Here is a 12,861-nt window from a genome sequence, read left to right as displayed (position 1 = left end):
GATTGAATTACTTTTTAACTTTTTTTTCCTTGTTATTTTCAGGCTGGATGCCCAAAGTAGTTTTCGCACACTTGAAATCATCAGCTAATGCCAGTGACACACGATTGGTGCTCCAGGAGCCTGTTGATTGGCAACCTGGTGATGAAATACTGGTGGGAAGTTCAGGCCTTGGAGATGCAGAGCAGCAGGAGGAAGTGGCTGTTATCCAGTCTGTGAACAACACGGAGCTGCACCTTAGATCACCACTCAGGTATCCTTTCAGGAGATTTTTATAGCAGAGCTAAACAAGGAGAAAATTTGATCAAAGTCAGGATTTGCTGTTCCCTGTGGGACATAATAACTATATAAATCCCTTTAATAAAGGTGGCCGGTGATATTTCACTTCCTCACTCCCCCTAAAGGTAGTGGACGTTCAACCCTGAATGTTTAAATTCTATGTTTAAATTCTGTATCATCCCCTTGAACTCAGAAAACCTTTGAAGCAGAAAACACTGATGGCCAAAAAAGTCCAGTGGTGTCAGTATAGGAATGACAACGAAATTTCCTGCATATTCAATTCCTTGAGAAAGTGCATATTTTTCACAAGAAATGTTTGACTTGTGTCAAAAAAAAAAAAAAATCCTCTGTTCTTGACTGATTTTCTTAAGTAATACACTCAAAGTGATTTTTTTCACTATGGAAATATGTTTCTATATTTCCTGTGAGTGTTAATTTCACTGTCCTACACTTTCTTCATCTATTGTGCATGGAGATCTTGGACACACTGAAAACTGCACTTCTTACATTATCTATCTAGAGGCAACCTAACTCCAATGACAAGGAAGATTTAGTTTATTATTTTCGGAAATAATTTGGGTTTGAGGAAATAAGTCCTGATGGTTTTCACCCAAACCTGTTTTGGGAAGAGCATTCAAATGCTGATATATATTGTTGTAAATCTTGTAGAATCACAGAACATGCTAAATTGGAAGGGACCCACAAGAATTATTGAATTCAGTTCTTGGCCCTGCACAGGGAAATTCCAAAATCTCCACCATGTGCCTGGAAGTGTCATCCAAATGATTTTTTGAGCTCTGGCAGCCTTGGGGCTGTAACCACTTCCCTGAGGGGCCTGTTCCAGTGCCCACCCACCCTCTGGATGAAAAGCCTTTTCCTAATAACACAACACAATGTAATATTATATACGTAATGTAAGGAAGGGTTGGGAGCTTGTGAAAAAAAAGATGAAAGCAAACATCAGACAAGGAAAAGTCTATCTAGCACTGATTGTGCCACTGTCCCTATTGAGAAAAGGAGTGAAACCTGCTCAGAATTTGGGAGGTTACGGTCATAAGCATAAATAACAAGAAATCATGAACGTTATTCTCTCCATCTGGCAGGTGTAGGTGATATTTTTTGTCTTTTGTTAGGTACCCCCACAGTGTTGGAGAGGGATGGGGCAATGGCCAAGGTCTGCCTTTGAGTGCTGTGGTGGCACTGATCAGCAGAAGGGTTGTTGTTCAAGGAAATGTCACACTGGAGAGGATGTCCCACCTCAGGCAGTGTGCAAATGCAGGTGAGGAGGTCTTTTCTCACAGAAATGTACTGGGGAGGAAAACTGCTCCATTAAAATCCCATTGTGGCAGCCTCACTGTGTATTAGAACTCTTTCTTCCTAGGATAACTTTGAGATAATTCCAATGCCAGGAAAGGGAGTTTGTCTTTCCAAACATTGTTTGACATTGAAGTGTGAAGTCTTGGGAGTTGAACTGCACTTCATTGTAATATCTCAGATGTATTATTTTCGCAGTGTTGTTTCAAGCCATCTTGGGAAAGACCCTTTAGTTTTGCCTGAGCCTAAGGGTGTAGAAAAGAAAGTATCTTCTGAAAACACGTTTCAGTGTACATAATATATTAAATTTTTAATTGTGTTTACTATTTAGTCAGTTTAAGAAGGAGGAAAAACAAAACAGCCCAATGCTGTTTGTACTCTTTAGCGTAAAATATTGAGACGTTGTTTAGTGCTTAGAGTTGCCAAGGAAAAAATTAATAGGTGATGCATAAAGTATCACTGGTGAAAAAATGTTAAATATCTCAGTTCTCCTTTAATTTTACCTGTATGGAATGCCATGGAGTTTGACAGTGGATTCCTGATTTACACCATCTATTCAAGAAGCAGAATCAGACACAGTGATTATAATGTGAGGAGAGTTAGGTTATCTGGCAACCCAGGTGTAAGGGTTCCTTTAAAAAAAAAGTGCCTTGGGCTTTCAGACTGTGACACAAGACTTCATTTGATATCCAGCAGCCAGCTGCTTATATTACTCATGGATTTATGGTCCATTTTGTGTGGAACTCATAAATATAGACTCTGAAATGCACTAACCGTTTGAGGTTTTTATTTGAGTTAAAGGATAGGAGGATTTCTCAGAGGAGTCACCAGAAGAGGAGTGAGCAGTGTTTTTTGTGGTTAATTTATCTTCTTTTAAAGAAAAATAAGCATTACTGGGCATCAGCAGGCAGTGCTGGAATTTGAGATCCCCTCTGCTCTTCCACTGAACAAGCCAAAATAAAACATTCGTAGTCTGAATCTCATACCAAAATATCTCACACCCATGGAAGAGCCTTTCAGGAATTTTACCCAGCCCAACAATTTAATTTTTTGTCATATCATGGAATCCAAGAATGGTTGGGTTGGAAAGGAAGTTAAAGATCATCTCATTCCACCCTTCTGCTATGGGCAGGGACACCTTCCACTATCCCAGGTTGTTCCAAGCTCTGTCCAACCTGGCCTTGGACACTTACAGCAATACAGAGGTAGCCACAGCTTCTCTGGGTAACCTGTGCCAGATCCTCATCAACCTCACAAGGAAGTGATGTCCCTAATCTTTATTCTTGTCTTAAAACTGTGGGTAGTAACATCCATCTGCAGAGAGAGTCAGGAAAGCAGAGTTAAAAAAAAAAAAAAAAAAACAAAGAAACCCCCCACTTCAGTTTACTTCCATACATCTATGCCCAATCTCCTTTTCAAAAACCTCACCTAAGGGAAATCAATGTCAAATCTCTCTTCCTCATGCATACAATTATATAAAATTAACTCCAAGGAGCTGTCCAAGACATAAAACTACAGCTTCCATCTTGTTTTGATGCATTTCCCTCCAAAATGTCCAGTCTTTTGGGGAAAGAACCACGCCTATTTTGAAGGACATAAAAAATGTTTGCCTGTGTTGCCTTTGGGTCCATGTTTCAGATCCCTGTTGGAGCTGGAGTCTCACTGGGTCAGTGGGGCGGGTCCCTCCCTGCACATCCCTCCCCACCCCACGGAGAAGGTGCCCCTCACAGCTGTCCCTGGGTTGTGTTCTAGGTCGCTCTGGGTGTTTGTACAGCAGAAGTGAGAGGCAGCTGGGCTCTCGGGACCTGGGAGCCGTACTGGTTGTGGAGGCCTTCCAGGGCCAGGCGAGCCGGCTCCAGCTGGAGGGGGTCCAATTCCGCCACGTGGGCCAAAGGTTCCGGCACCACCGCAGTGCCCTGACTGTTACTGGCAACAGCTAAAATCCTTATTTTCAGAGGGTTTGCAAGACCATCAAAAAATGTCACTCTGGGCTACAAAATTATTGACACACAAGGTCTGAGCTGGAAAGCCAAAACCTCAAAATCTTGTATGGCTGTGAAAAGGACTTCTCTAGGATCTTGTTCATGCTCTGGTAGCAGCATTGTTTGTAGTACATAGAGACTGGAAAAAATTGAGAAAGGTGATTCCCTCAAAATATTGAAGGAAGGCTAAAAGTATTTATTGCTATCCTGAAAACCAAAGGGCACAGGTTTTCTTGTGAAGTGGCTTATATTTGGGGTAGTAATGATTTGGGAAGGGATCTGTATCATGAATAGAAACTTGAGCAGGTGTATTTGAAGATAATGACTTCTGTTGGATAAAAACAAGTAGATGGATGTGATTTGGTCCTAATGTATGCCAGAGGATCTCCCCCTGCACATCCCACCCCACCCCACGGAGAAGGTGCTCCTCACAACTGTCCCTGGGTTGTATCCTAGGTCGCTCTGGGTGTTTGTACAGGAGAAGTGAGAGGCAGCTGGGCTCTCGGGACCTGGGAGCCGTGCTGGTTGTGGAGGCCTTCCAGGGCCAGGCGAGCCAGCTCCAGCTGGAGGGGGTCCAATTCCGCCACGTGGGCCAAAGGTTCTGGCACCACCACAGTGCCCTGACTGTTACTGGCAACACCTGGATGCCAGGTGAGTTACCTGCACTGGAGATACCCACCTTCTCCTGCCCAAAGCTGGGGCAGGCGCCCTCAAAACCTGCTTGGCTCTTGAGTCAGTTGGCAAATTGGATGGTTAAATGTGAAAAAAACCCCTCACCTCTAGTCTAAACTCAAGTGACAGAGTGGTTTCACCTGTTTCACTTCCTTTGTATCTCTGCTTCTTCCTAAAATAATATATTTTTTTATGCTACACTGTTCTTTTGATGTAGAAGAGAGTAGCTCTGGAAATGAATGCACTAAAACACTGTGAGGGAGCCCAAAAATGGCTGAGGGCTAGCTACTTGCAGGGGCCAACATTTAATTTTATCACCCAGAGATTAAGAAACATATTAAGTTCTTTTGACTTTGTCACTGTTAAATACCAAATTCATCTCTGTGGAAGTGGCAGTGAGGGTTCTGAAGACTGATGGTGGTAGGGGCAACTTAGGTGGGCTCAAAGAATGCTTTAAGGGTGCTGAATGGATTTTCCCTTCCTAAGGTACATTTGCACCTCTCACAGAGTCATAAAATGGTTTGGTTTGGAAAGGACCTGTACCATCTTCATCACTGAGTGAGGGTCAGGGCTCCCTGGCAGCCCTGGCCAGGATGTGGATGATGGGAAGGTCAGCATGCCTGGCTGGGGAAGGGGTGTAAAATACCTGCCCTCAATCTGCAGCGGGGTTTGTGCTCACACCACTCACTTCCTTCCAGACTCTTACATCCATGGGTGTTGCGTGCTGGACTCCTTTGGCCAAGGCCTTCATCTGAGAGGGATCTCCAACCTCAGTGTGGACAGCAACGTTTTCTACAACATTTCAGGCCATGGGCTTCTCCTGGGTAAGTGAAGCAAGCAAATATCCTCACTATGTACAACAGCAGCTTGTGCTGGTTGCATTTGCATGAAAATGCTTTGGAGGAAAGAATGGCAGATCCTTAACTGTACTCTGAGAACTTTACTCTGAGAACTTTAAACCTTCTGCAATTTCTGGTGTAAGTGAATTTGGAATAAAACTCCCACAATTCCACACACAACTCCTAGCAGCTACTTTTGACCTGCTCTCTTTTTTCAGGTCAGTCTTCACTTGATAGAGATTAGTTATTTTTCAGTGAAAAATTAGTAGATTTTTGTTAGGGGATTGATTCATCTGTCTTTGGAAAAGTGTAATTATGCAATATTTAAGACCACAACTCAGTGAAGCATTTAAGAGCATATTACCTTTAACTTCACTCATTTGATGTTGAAGATAATGGAATGAAAGCATATGTTAAAAGTTAACCAGATGATTTAGTACTTAAATAAATTGGAGCTTGGAGCAACAAAAATGTTAAACAACAAAATATTTCTCCTAACTAACCATCAGGAGACTGACTTCAAGCATCTTCTGCTGGTATCTCATGTTTCCTGAATACCTAAAGATATAGCTTGATTTTTGTTTTTCATAAGAGGTGGGATAAAAATGACCAATTATGAGATAAATGGGAAAAAAAGAAAGTCTTCAGTTCTGGTCCTGCAGTTCCCCACACACAGCAAGTTCCTGTGCTGGGTGCTGTGTATAAACATAATGAGGAGTGATATATCATGATTTAAACAGGGAAGATTATAAACAGGGAAGATTAAAAACACCTTGCAGAAGAAGAAAGCTGGTTTAGAGAGATGCAAGCTGATGTACAGAGCCCTTGCAGCCATGGGGGAGCAGAGCAGGACCTCCAAGCTTCTGGCATCCCTTGGCTCATTTGTGTTGGGATCTGTGTCTGAGGTAAAGGACTGAGCTGAGCTGAAGTTTCAGCCTGAATACACCTTATCCTCAAGATGATTTTAATGGCTTTACTGTCAGCAGCTCCAGAGGGTCTGATGCATTAATTTATATATAATTTTGTTGCCTGTGAAGGAATATTTATTACAGCTGGCTCTTTGCAGCTCTGGAATTGGATTCTCTCAGTGATTTCACCTAAAATCCTTATTTTCAGAGGGTTTGCAAGACCATCAAAAAATGTCACTCTGGGCTACAAAATTATTGACACACAAGGTCTGAGCTGGAAAGCCAAAACCTCAAAATCTTGTATGGCTGTGAAAAGGACTTCTCTAGGATCTTGTTCATGCTCTGGTAGCAGCATTGTTTGTAGCACCTAGAAACTGGAAAAAATTGAGAAAGCTGATTTCCTCAAAAGACTGAAGGAAGGCTAAAAGTATTTATTGCTATCCTGAAAACCAAAGGGCACAGGTTTTCTTGTGAAGTGGCTTATATTTGGGGTAATAATGATTTGGGATCTGTGTTAGGAATAGAACTTGAGCAGGTGTATTTGAAGATAGTGACTTCTGTTGGATAAACAAAACCAGATGGATATGATTTGGTAGGCCAGAGAGAAGGGCCTATGCATAGACTCCACACGGGATTCCACTTTGTATTCTGCTTCCAAAACAGCACCAGTTCTGATCATAGAATCAAGGAGTCATTAAAGTTGGAAAAGACCTTAAAGGTCTTCCTGGTTCTGGAAGTTCAACCCTTAAACTGACCCTGCCAACCCCACCACTAAACCATGTCCCCAAGTGGCTGCAACCACTCCCAGGGATGGCGACCCCACCACTTCCCTGGGTGGCCTGGCCTGTTCCAATGCCTGACCACCCTTTAGATGAGGAATCTTTCCTGATATCCAACCTAAACCTCTCCCAGAGCAACTTAAGGCCATTTCCCCTTATCCTCTCCATGTGTCCTTATTTGGAATTGCTTGCATGAACAGTCGTCCCCTCCTTGCCATTGGGGGGCCAATTTCTTTACAACGTTGTTTAAAAAATATTTATTTTGTTTTCTTCTTCCAATTTCTATACTGTAAGTAGATCTGGAGCACCCCAAGGGTCTGTGTTGTCTGATCAATTTCTTGATTGATTTTTCCCTTTCTCTTCTATTTTTATTGCTTAGGGGGGCAACCCCCCACTTTTATGCAGAGGTCCACCAGGTGTTTTTCAGCCTGTTTAGAAATTTTCTTGCATGTAAGTAGGACAGTGAATGGAGATAGGAGATAAAAAAGACTGAATTCTAGTAGTGCCAGGAGCATGCCTTTGTGAGCATACATAGGTGAGCCTCTTTCCCAATCTGAACCACTCTGAGTCTCTTTTCTCAACTGTAAATCTACTTTATAATACATATTTTATTTATTTTTACCACAAATTTTCAGTCCAGAATGTATGACTTTTGGTATAGTCACATATAATACCTTGTACAGGGAAATAGATGTGAATATAGCATCTGGACTTGAGTATATTGAAATGAGTATCATGAGAATAGAGGGTTTCCAGCTATAAGTACATTTATGTTTATTTTTCTTTTTTCTTTCTCCTATGTTTTACTTTTTTAATATTTTTTTTCCTTTTCTTTGTATATTTTTCTTTTAAAGGTGAGGGACTGGAAGAGGAGAACAAAATCAGTAACAACATAGTGGTTGGCCTTTATGTAACTGATGGTTTATCTAATATTGAGACACTGTCACCAGCAGGAATCTACATCAGGGCTCCTGCCAGTCACATCAGGGTAAGAAGTTCTGGTATAAGACATAACATTTCCTTTCTAATCAAAGGTATCAGAAAGACACAGAGCTTCATTTATCTGGGAGATCACATACACAATATTTGTTTCTTGGCTGAGCTGTCAGAACCTGTGCTTGTGATGGGATATTGAAACAAGTGCATATTACAAAATAAATTATGTTCCTGGGTAAATTTATTACTGAGAATTTTGCTGTATTTTAGTGGAATGGAATATTACTGTGAGAGAATTCATCCTGAGGTACTTTAAAATGTTGTTTTATTTTATAATGCTCACAGATTCAGAAAACTTGGAAGAAGTTTAGTCTCAGCTTCTCTAGAATTTCTGCCGTTATTAAAAAAAACCAAACCCCTCAGTTTTAATGGACTGACTACAAAAACACTAAAATTCAGCAACATCTCTGTCTGGATGTCACCTTGACCATACAGCTGAAGATTTGCATTCTGGGGTGAGAAAGAGAAAGTGCTTCCTGTCCTATGAAAATGACATTGATTTTGAAAGAAATGAAGTTTCTTTATTCTAAATGGTTATAAACCACCAGGTTTTTAAAGAGCTAACAGCTTAACAGGCACACATCAAAAAGCTGAGCTCAGAAAAAATACTTTTATTCACTAATTCTCTGATGCTTTCTCTTAGTTCATACTCTTTTTTGGTCTTACATTTCAGAATAAAGAGTCACTTTTATGTGTTTAGTGGAAAAATATGATTTTCATCAACTTCAAACCACTTTTCTTTCCCAACTATTTTAAGGAATTACATTGAAACTGACCTTTCTTACCACACTTTCAGTAGTGAAAAATGCATATTTTCATTTAAAAAATAATCCTAACCTGTTCTATTGTTAACCTCCAGTAACCAAACCAATTACTGTTTGTGAAGACCTAATCACCCCCAGGGCTTCTGCTCCATGAGGGAAGATTTACACCTAAATTTGAAGGTGAAAAAGAGACCAACACATTTCCTATGTTTTTATGAAGACAGCAGCACCAAGGAAGGGAGAACTTTCTGCAATTCCCTTGAGGCCATATTTATCATTTTTAAGGCCATCAAATATAGTTTTAAAATACAACAACCAGGCAGAATCATGAGAATTTCAGCTCCACTAAGCACAGAGTTTTGTACTGTCATGCACTGACTTACCCTGGAGCAGTTCACTCCATTGCCAGTGGCTCAGCTTTTGAAAAGGTTTGCTGCAATTACCTCCACGGGTTCCTGGGAACTGGCTGTGCTGGGTTTTCAGCACATTTATTCATCCCTCTCTGCTCACGTGAGTTTGCAGATATAAAGCTACAGCTGTGGCTGTGTACCCCAATATCAGGGGGTCCTTTCTGCTCTCAGAGATGTGCTGTTCCAGGCAGGGTAACAGATGGCCCTCAAATGGTTGCTGATGACCTTCATCATCTTGAGGAGTGGAATATTTGAGGAGTTGCAGCAGCAAAAGGAAAACTCGAAGAAATTGCCCAGCTTAAAATTGTTATTAACTGTGCTTACTGTACAACAGGACCAAGCAGTGCTCAGGAAGGCAGCAAAGCACAGGGATATTAAGAGAAAAAGTCACATTTCTCCCTGGCAAAAGAACTGTGGACTTTTTCTTAGTGCAATAATAATCAGGGGTGCTGGTGCAGCACCTGCATTATGATGATGTAATCTTAGCACCTTTTCCCTCATGAAAATTCTCAGATCATATGATTCAAGGTTTTTAGCCTAGTTCATTGGGGAAATTTGAAGAATATGATGGGAAAGACTCACCTTCCACCTGCCTGGTTCTCAGGCTAGGACATGCGATAGAAACTTTCCCGGTTTAGAATTTAATTTTCGGTGTTTGTCAGTCTTTCTGTTCGTTGGTTTTGTGCTTGTTTTTTGTTTGTTTTCAGATTTCTATCTTTTGATGATTGGTTTTAACTTATTGGCTGCAATCTTTAAGGCAGGGACTGCAGAGAGCTCTAGGTCCAAGCTGTGCAACACCTTCTGTGCATGATGGGTTAAGCCTTTCTACAGTGAGACCTGCAGTAATGTTTTTATAACTAGTCAATTTACTTGGGAGCTTAAATTTGCATCGGTGGCTGAAGAGCTTAAATTTCCTTGATATTCTGTGGTGGCCTAAATGGTGTGGAAATTGGGACAGAGCAGTCACTCAAACCTGAGCCTACAAAGACGTTTGGAGACCCAATTCCCGCTGGCTTCCATTTGACTTAAGGTCTTAAGTGCACTGGTGAATCAGGCTGTTAGACAAAATTTTATGCTCGGACAGTATGAGTGCAAACTGATTATTACAAGGTTAGTGTAATTTTTTTAAACACAGTGTGTAATCCCAGGTTGTCACTTTTTAGAGTCTTGGACAATCTCATTAGCAGGCTATTTTTTTGCATTTTAAATGCTATCAGCCCAAGGAACTGAAGATGCTCCTCTGTGATATTGGCTTTTTTCTCACTGAAATATCCACCCCATGTCCTTGGTTTTCTTTTTGTGTGCAGGAAAAATAATTTTAAATGTAGGTTTCTATCTTTTTATTTTGTCTCTCTTGAGCCTGGTGAGTTTTGGCCTTTTTGTTGTTCCAACCCATAAACATTCAATGCCCTGAAATGCCAGAGCCAGCATGCGGTGCTCATGCATAACAACATATGGACTGGGTTTAAGAAATCCAGCAAGAACCTCCCTCTCCTTTCTTGCCTTGGTGTTGAGGACTGGAAAACAGCTCAGATGAATGAACGGGGTGGAGCTCAGCTGGTGTCTCCATGTCAGAGGAGTGACTGATTGTCACACTGTTGGTGAATGCATTTGTTTCCTAGTGTCACCCCATCCAGCCATTCTCCACAGCACCAAAGAGGTGAGGCTGCATGTTTGGCACAGTTTTCCCACTGCTTCATCCCCGCTGAGATCTTTTCCAAACCCTTTCCTGCAAAGTGGGCCCACACCAAAGCAGGCACATTGTGAGTGCTACTCACATCCTGCCCAGCTCTGAAACTGTGGGAGCGGTGCTGGGAGCACTGTCCAGAGCTTTAATGTCATCTTTAAGGTCAACAGTTTGAGTCCCAGCTATCTAAAAGAAATTAATGAAATATTTACACCAGCAGAGTTGTAACAGTTAAGAGACACTTAAACCGTCAGCCACTTGATTTTAGTGACTTGCAGTGCATACCTCCAGGTTTTTGGCATGCTCAGGGAGGTAATTTCTCTCTGGAATTTTGGTTGCATGGACATTCGTAATATACTGACTTCCACAAAGAATTGATTTCCACACAAAATTCCCTGCTTGCCTAAAACCCCTGCCCTCCAGCCACTAGCTGGCTGAATAAATATGCAGGTTTTTTTTTTTTTTTTCCTTATGAATCATCTGTAGAATGCACAATTGGAGTGGCAAGTAAAATATCCTGGAAATGATGTGACTGGACTGCAGAAATGTTTTGTTAAAGAAAAAGGGTCCGTGGCTGCACTTTCAGAAAAAGCAGCAGTTTTACCAGGGGATAGAGAAAGCAGAGCTCTGGGTCTCAGTACTTTATTCCTTGACAGATGTCAGAGATCAGGACTGCAGGGAGCACACTTGGATGGGTCAGAAGAAAGTAATTGGTATATGGAGGGTTTCACCTCGAGGTCACCAGGCTCAGCTTTGATTTGGACCATCAGGGACCAAAAAGTCATTAGTATTTTAACACTGTCCAGTGACCTATGAATGGGAGTGGTGGTGTCAGACCTGATCTTAGAGAACAAGCCCTCCTTAGAGCTGCAAGAAAGGCCATCTTAGATGCCCCTCTGAGAGCCACATACCTCTAGAGAGCAATTAATTTTGTGTAAGGACAGACCAACAGCATTGCCTTCAGCACATGCCTATGTTTTATTATTATTATTTTTTTCTTCAAAAGGGAGCTAAAATCTGCCAGCCTGGACTTCAAATTTTCACACACCTAAGGCAGGTGAGAGGGATCATGCACAGGTGCACACATGAAGACATATGGACACAACTCAAACCCAACTAGGCTTGGCTGCTCTCCAAATTAAGCTGGCAAGAACAGGGTTTTTGTCCTAGAGTTGAGAAGTCCAGAACACACCCAATACAACTCATATAATCTACTTAATGCAGATTCTGTAATTACCAAACTCCTAATTTTAAGGCCAGTCAGACCTTATGTCCACTTATTTTTATTGTTTTATTACTTACAACAAAACAAGTGCAGAATTTAGAATTTAGAATGCAATTTATTTGAGATATTAAATGACAATAACTTACAGCACATCTTTCTATGGTTGTTCATTTATCCTGTAAAAATGATCCAAACTACATAATTTACCACAGGTCTAAGGAAGTTTAATTGTTCAGTCACTGACATATCCTGAAGATGTTGTTCTTTGCTTTCTCTTGACTTTTTGGAGTATCACTTTTTCAATGCAAATATTTCCTATATTTCCTTGTTCCGTGTTTGCTTTGGGAGATAAGAGAAATATCAAGACTGAGAAGGAAACCAATAAACTTGATTAGTTTGTGATTTACCTTTGGGATTAGTTTGTGATTTACTTTGTCTTCCTGACATTTTCTTATATTGAAAGGTGTTTATAGAAGTAAGTTTTCAGCACGTTTTTTTCTTACCTACTTCTTGAAGGTTTGTGACTACACCATTGTTCTGCTGTTTGACTCTATTGCTTGGTCAATCCTCCTTGTCTGATTTGAAAACAAGTATGTTTACTACTGGCCCAAGGTCAAAGTGAAAACAGAACAAGACAGGGGACACAGAAATGAGGTACAAGTCTCCACCAGCCAGTTTACCAGAATTTGAATGGACTACAGCTGGGATTTTAATTTGTGTGTTTCTTAAATTGGTTTTCATTTCCAGAAATCTGTGCTAATATTACTTTCATAGTCACATGTTCCTCTCTACAGGGGAACACAGTGTGTGGTGCTGGGTATGGCTATTTCTTTCATCTCTCCCCTGAGGGACCATCCAAAGTGCCTCTCCTGTCCTTCAGTGAGAACACAGCTCACTCCTGCACAAGGTACTTGGTTAAGGAGATTTTCCTTCAGCAAATGGTTGTTCCATCTATAATTGCAGTGGTGGGCAGAAAAGGCTTTGCCCCTCTTTTCAGGACTTTCCTCTC

General features: G+C 41.2%; 1 protein-coding gene across 1 annotated transcript in view; it reads left to right on the top strand.

Annotated features, from left to right (window-relative positions):
- PKHD1 (PKHD1 ciliary IPT domain containing fibrocystin/polyductin) overlaps nucleotides 1–12,861 on the top strand; it is a 237,622-nt gene that overhangs the window by 105,468 nt on the left and 119,293 nt on the right. Inside the window, exons 37-42 of the mRNA XM_041426139.1 lie at nucleotides 43–250; nucleotides 1,410–1,558; nucleotides 3,334–3,528; nucleotides 4,919–5,068; nucleotides 7,625–7,758; nucleotides 12,647–12,759. Coding sequence (XP_041282073.1) covers nucleotides 43–250; nucleotides 1,410–1,558; nucleotides 3,334–3,528; nucleotides 4,919–5,068; nucleotides 7,625–7,758; nucleotides 12,647–12,759 — 949 coding nt within the window. The remainder of the gene's footprint in view (nucleotides 1–42; nucleotides 251–1,409; nucleotides 1,559–3,333; nucleotides 3,529–4,918; nucleotides 5,069–7,624; nucleotides 7,759–12,646; nucleotides 12,760–12,861) is intronic.

This window comes from Onychostruthus taczanowskii, unplaced genomic scaffold (assembly GCF_017590055.1).
Source record: "Onychostruthus taczanowskii isolate IOZ18803 unplaced genomic scaffold, ASM1759005v1 scaffold90, whole genome shotgun sequence".
Classification (NCBI taxonomy): domain Eukaryota; kingdom Metazoa; phylum Chordata; class Aves; order Passeriformes; family Passeridae; genus Onychostruthus; species Onychostruthus taczanowskii.
Note: the sequence above shows the minus strand (reverse complement) of the source record. Positions and strands in the feature narration are given on the sequence as shown.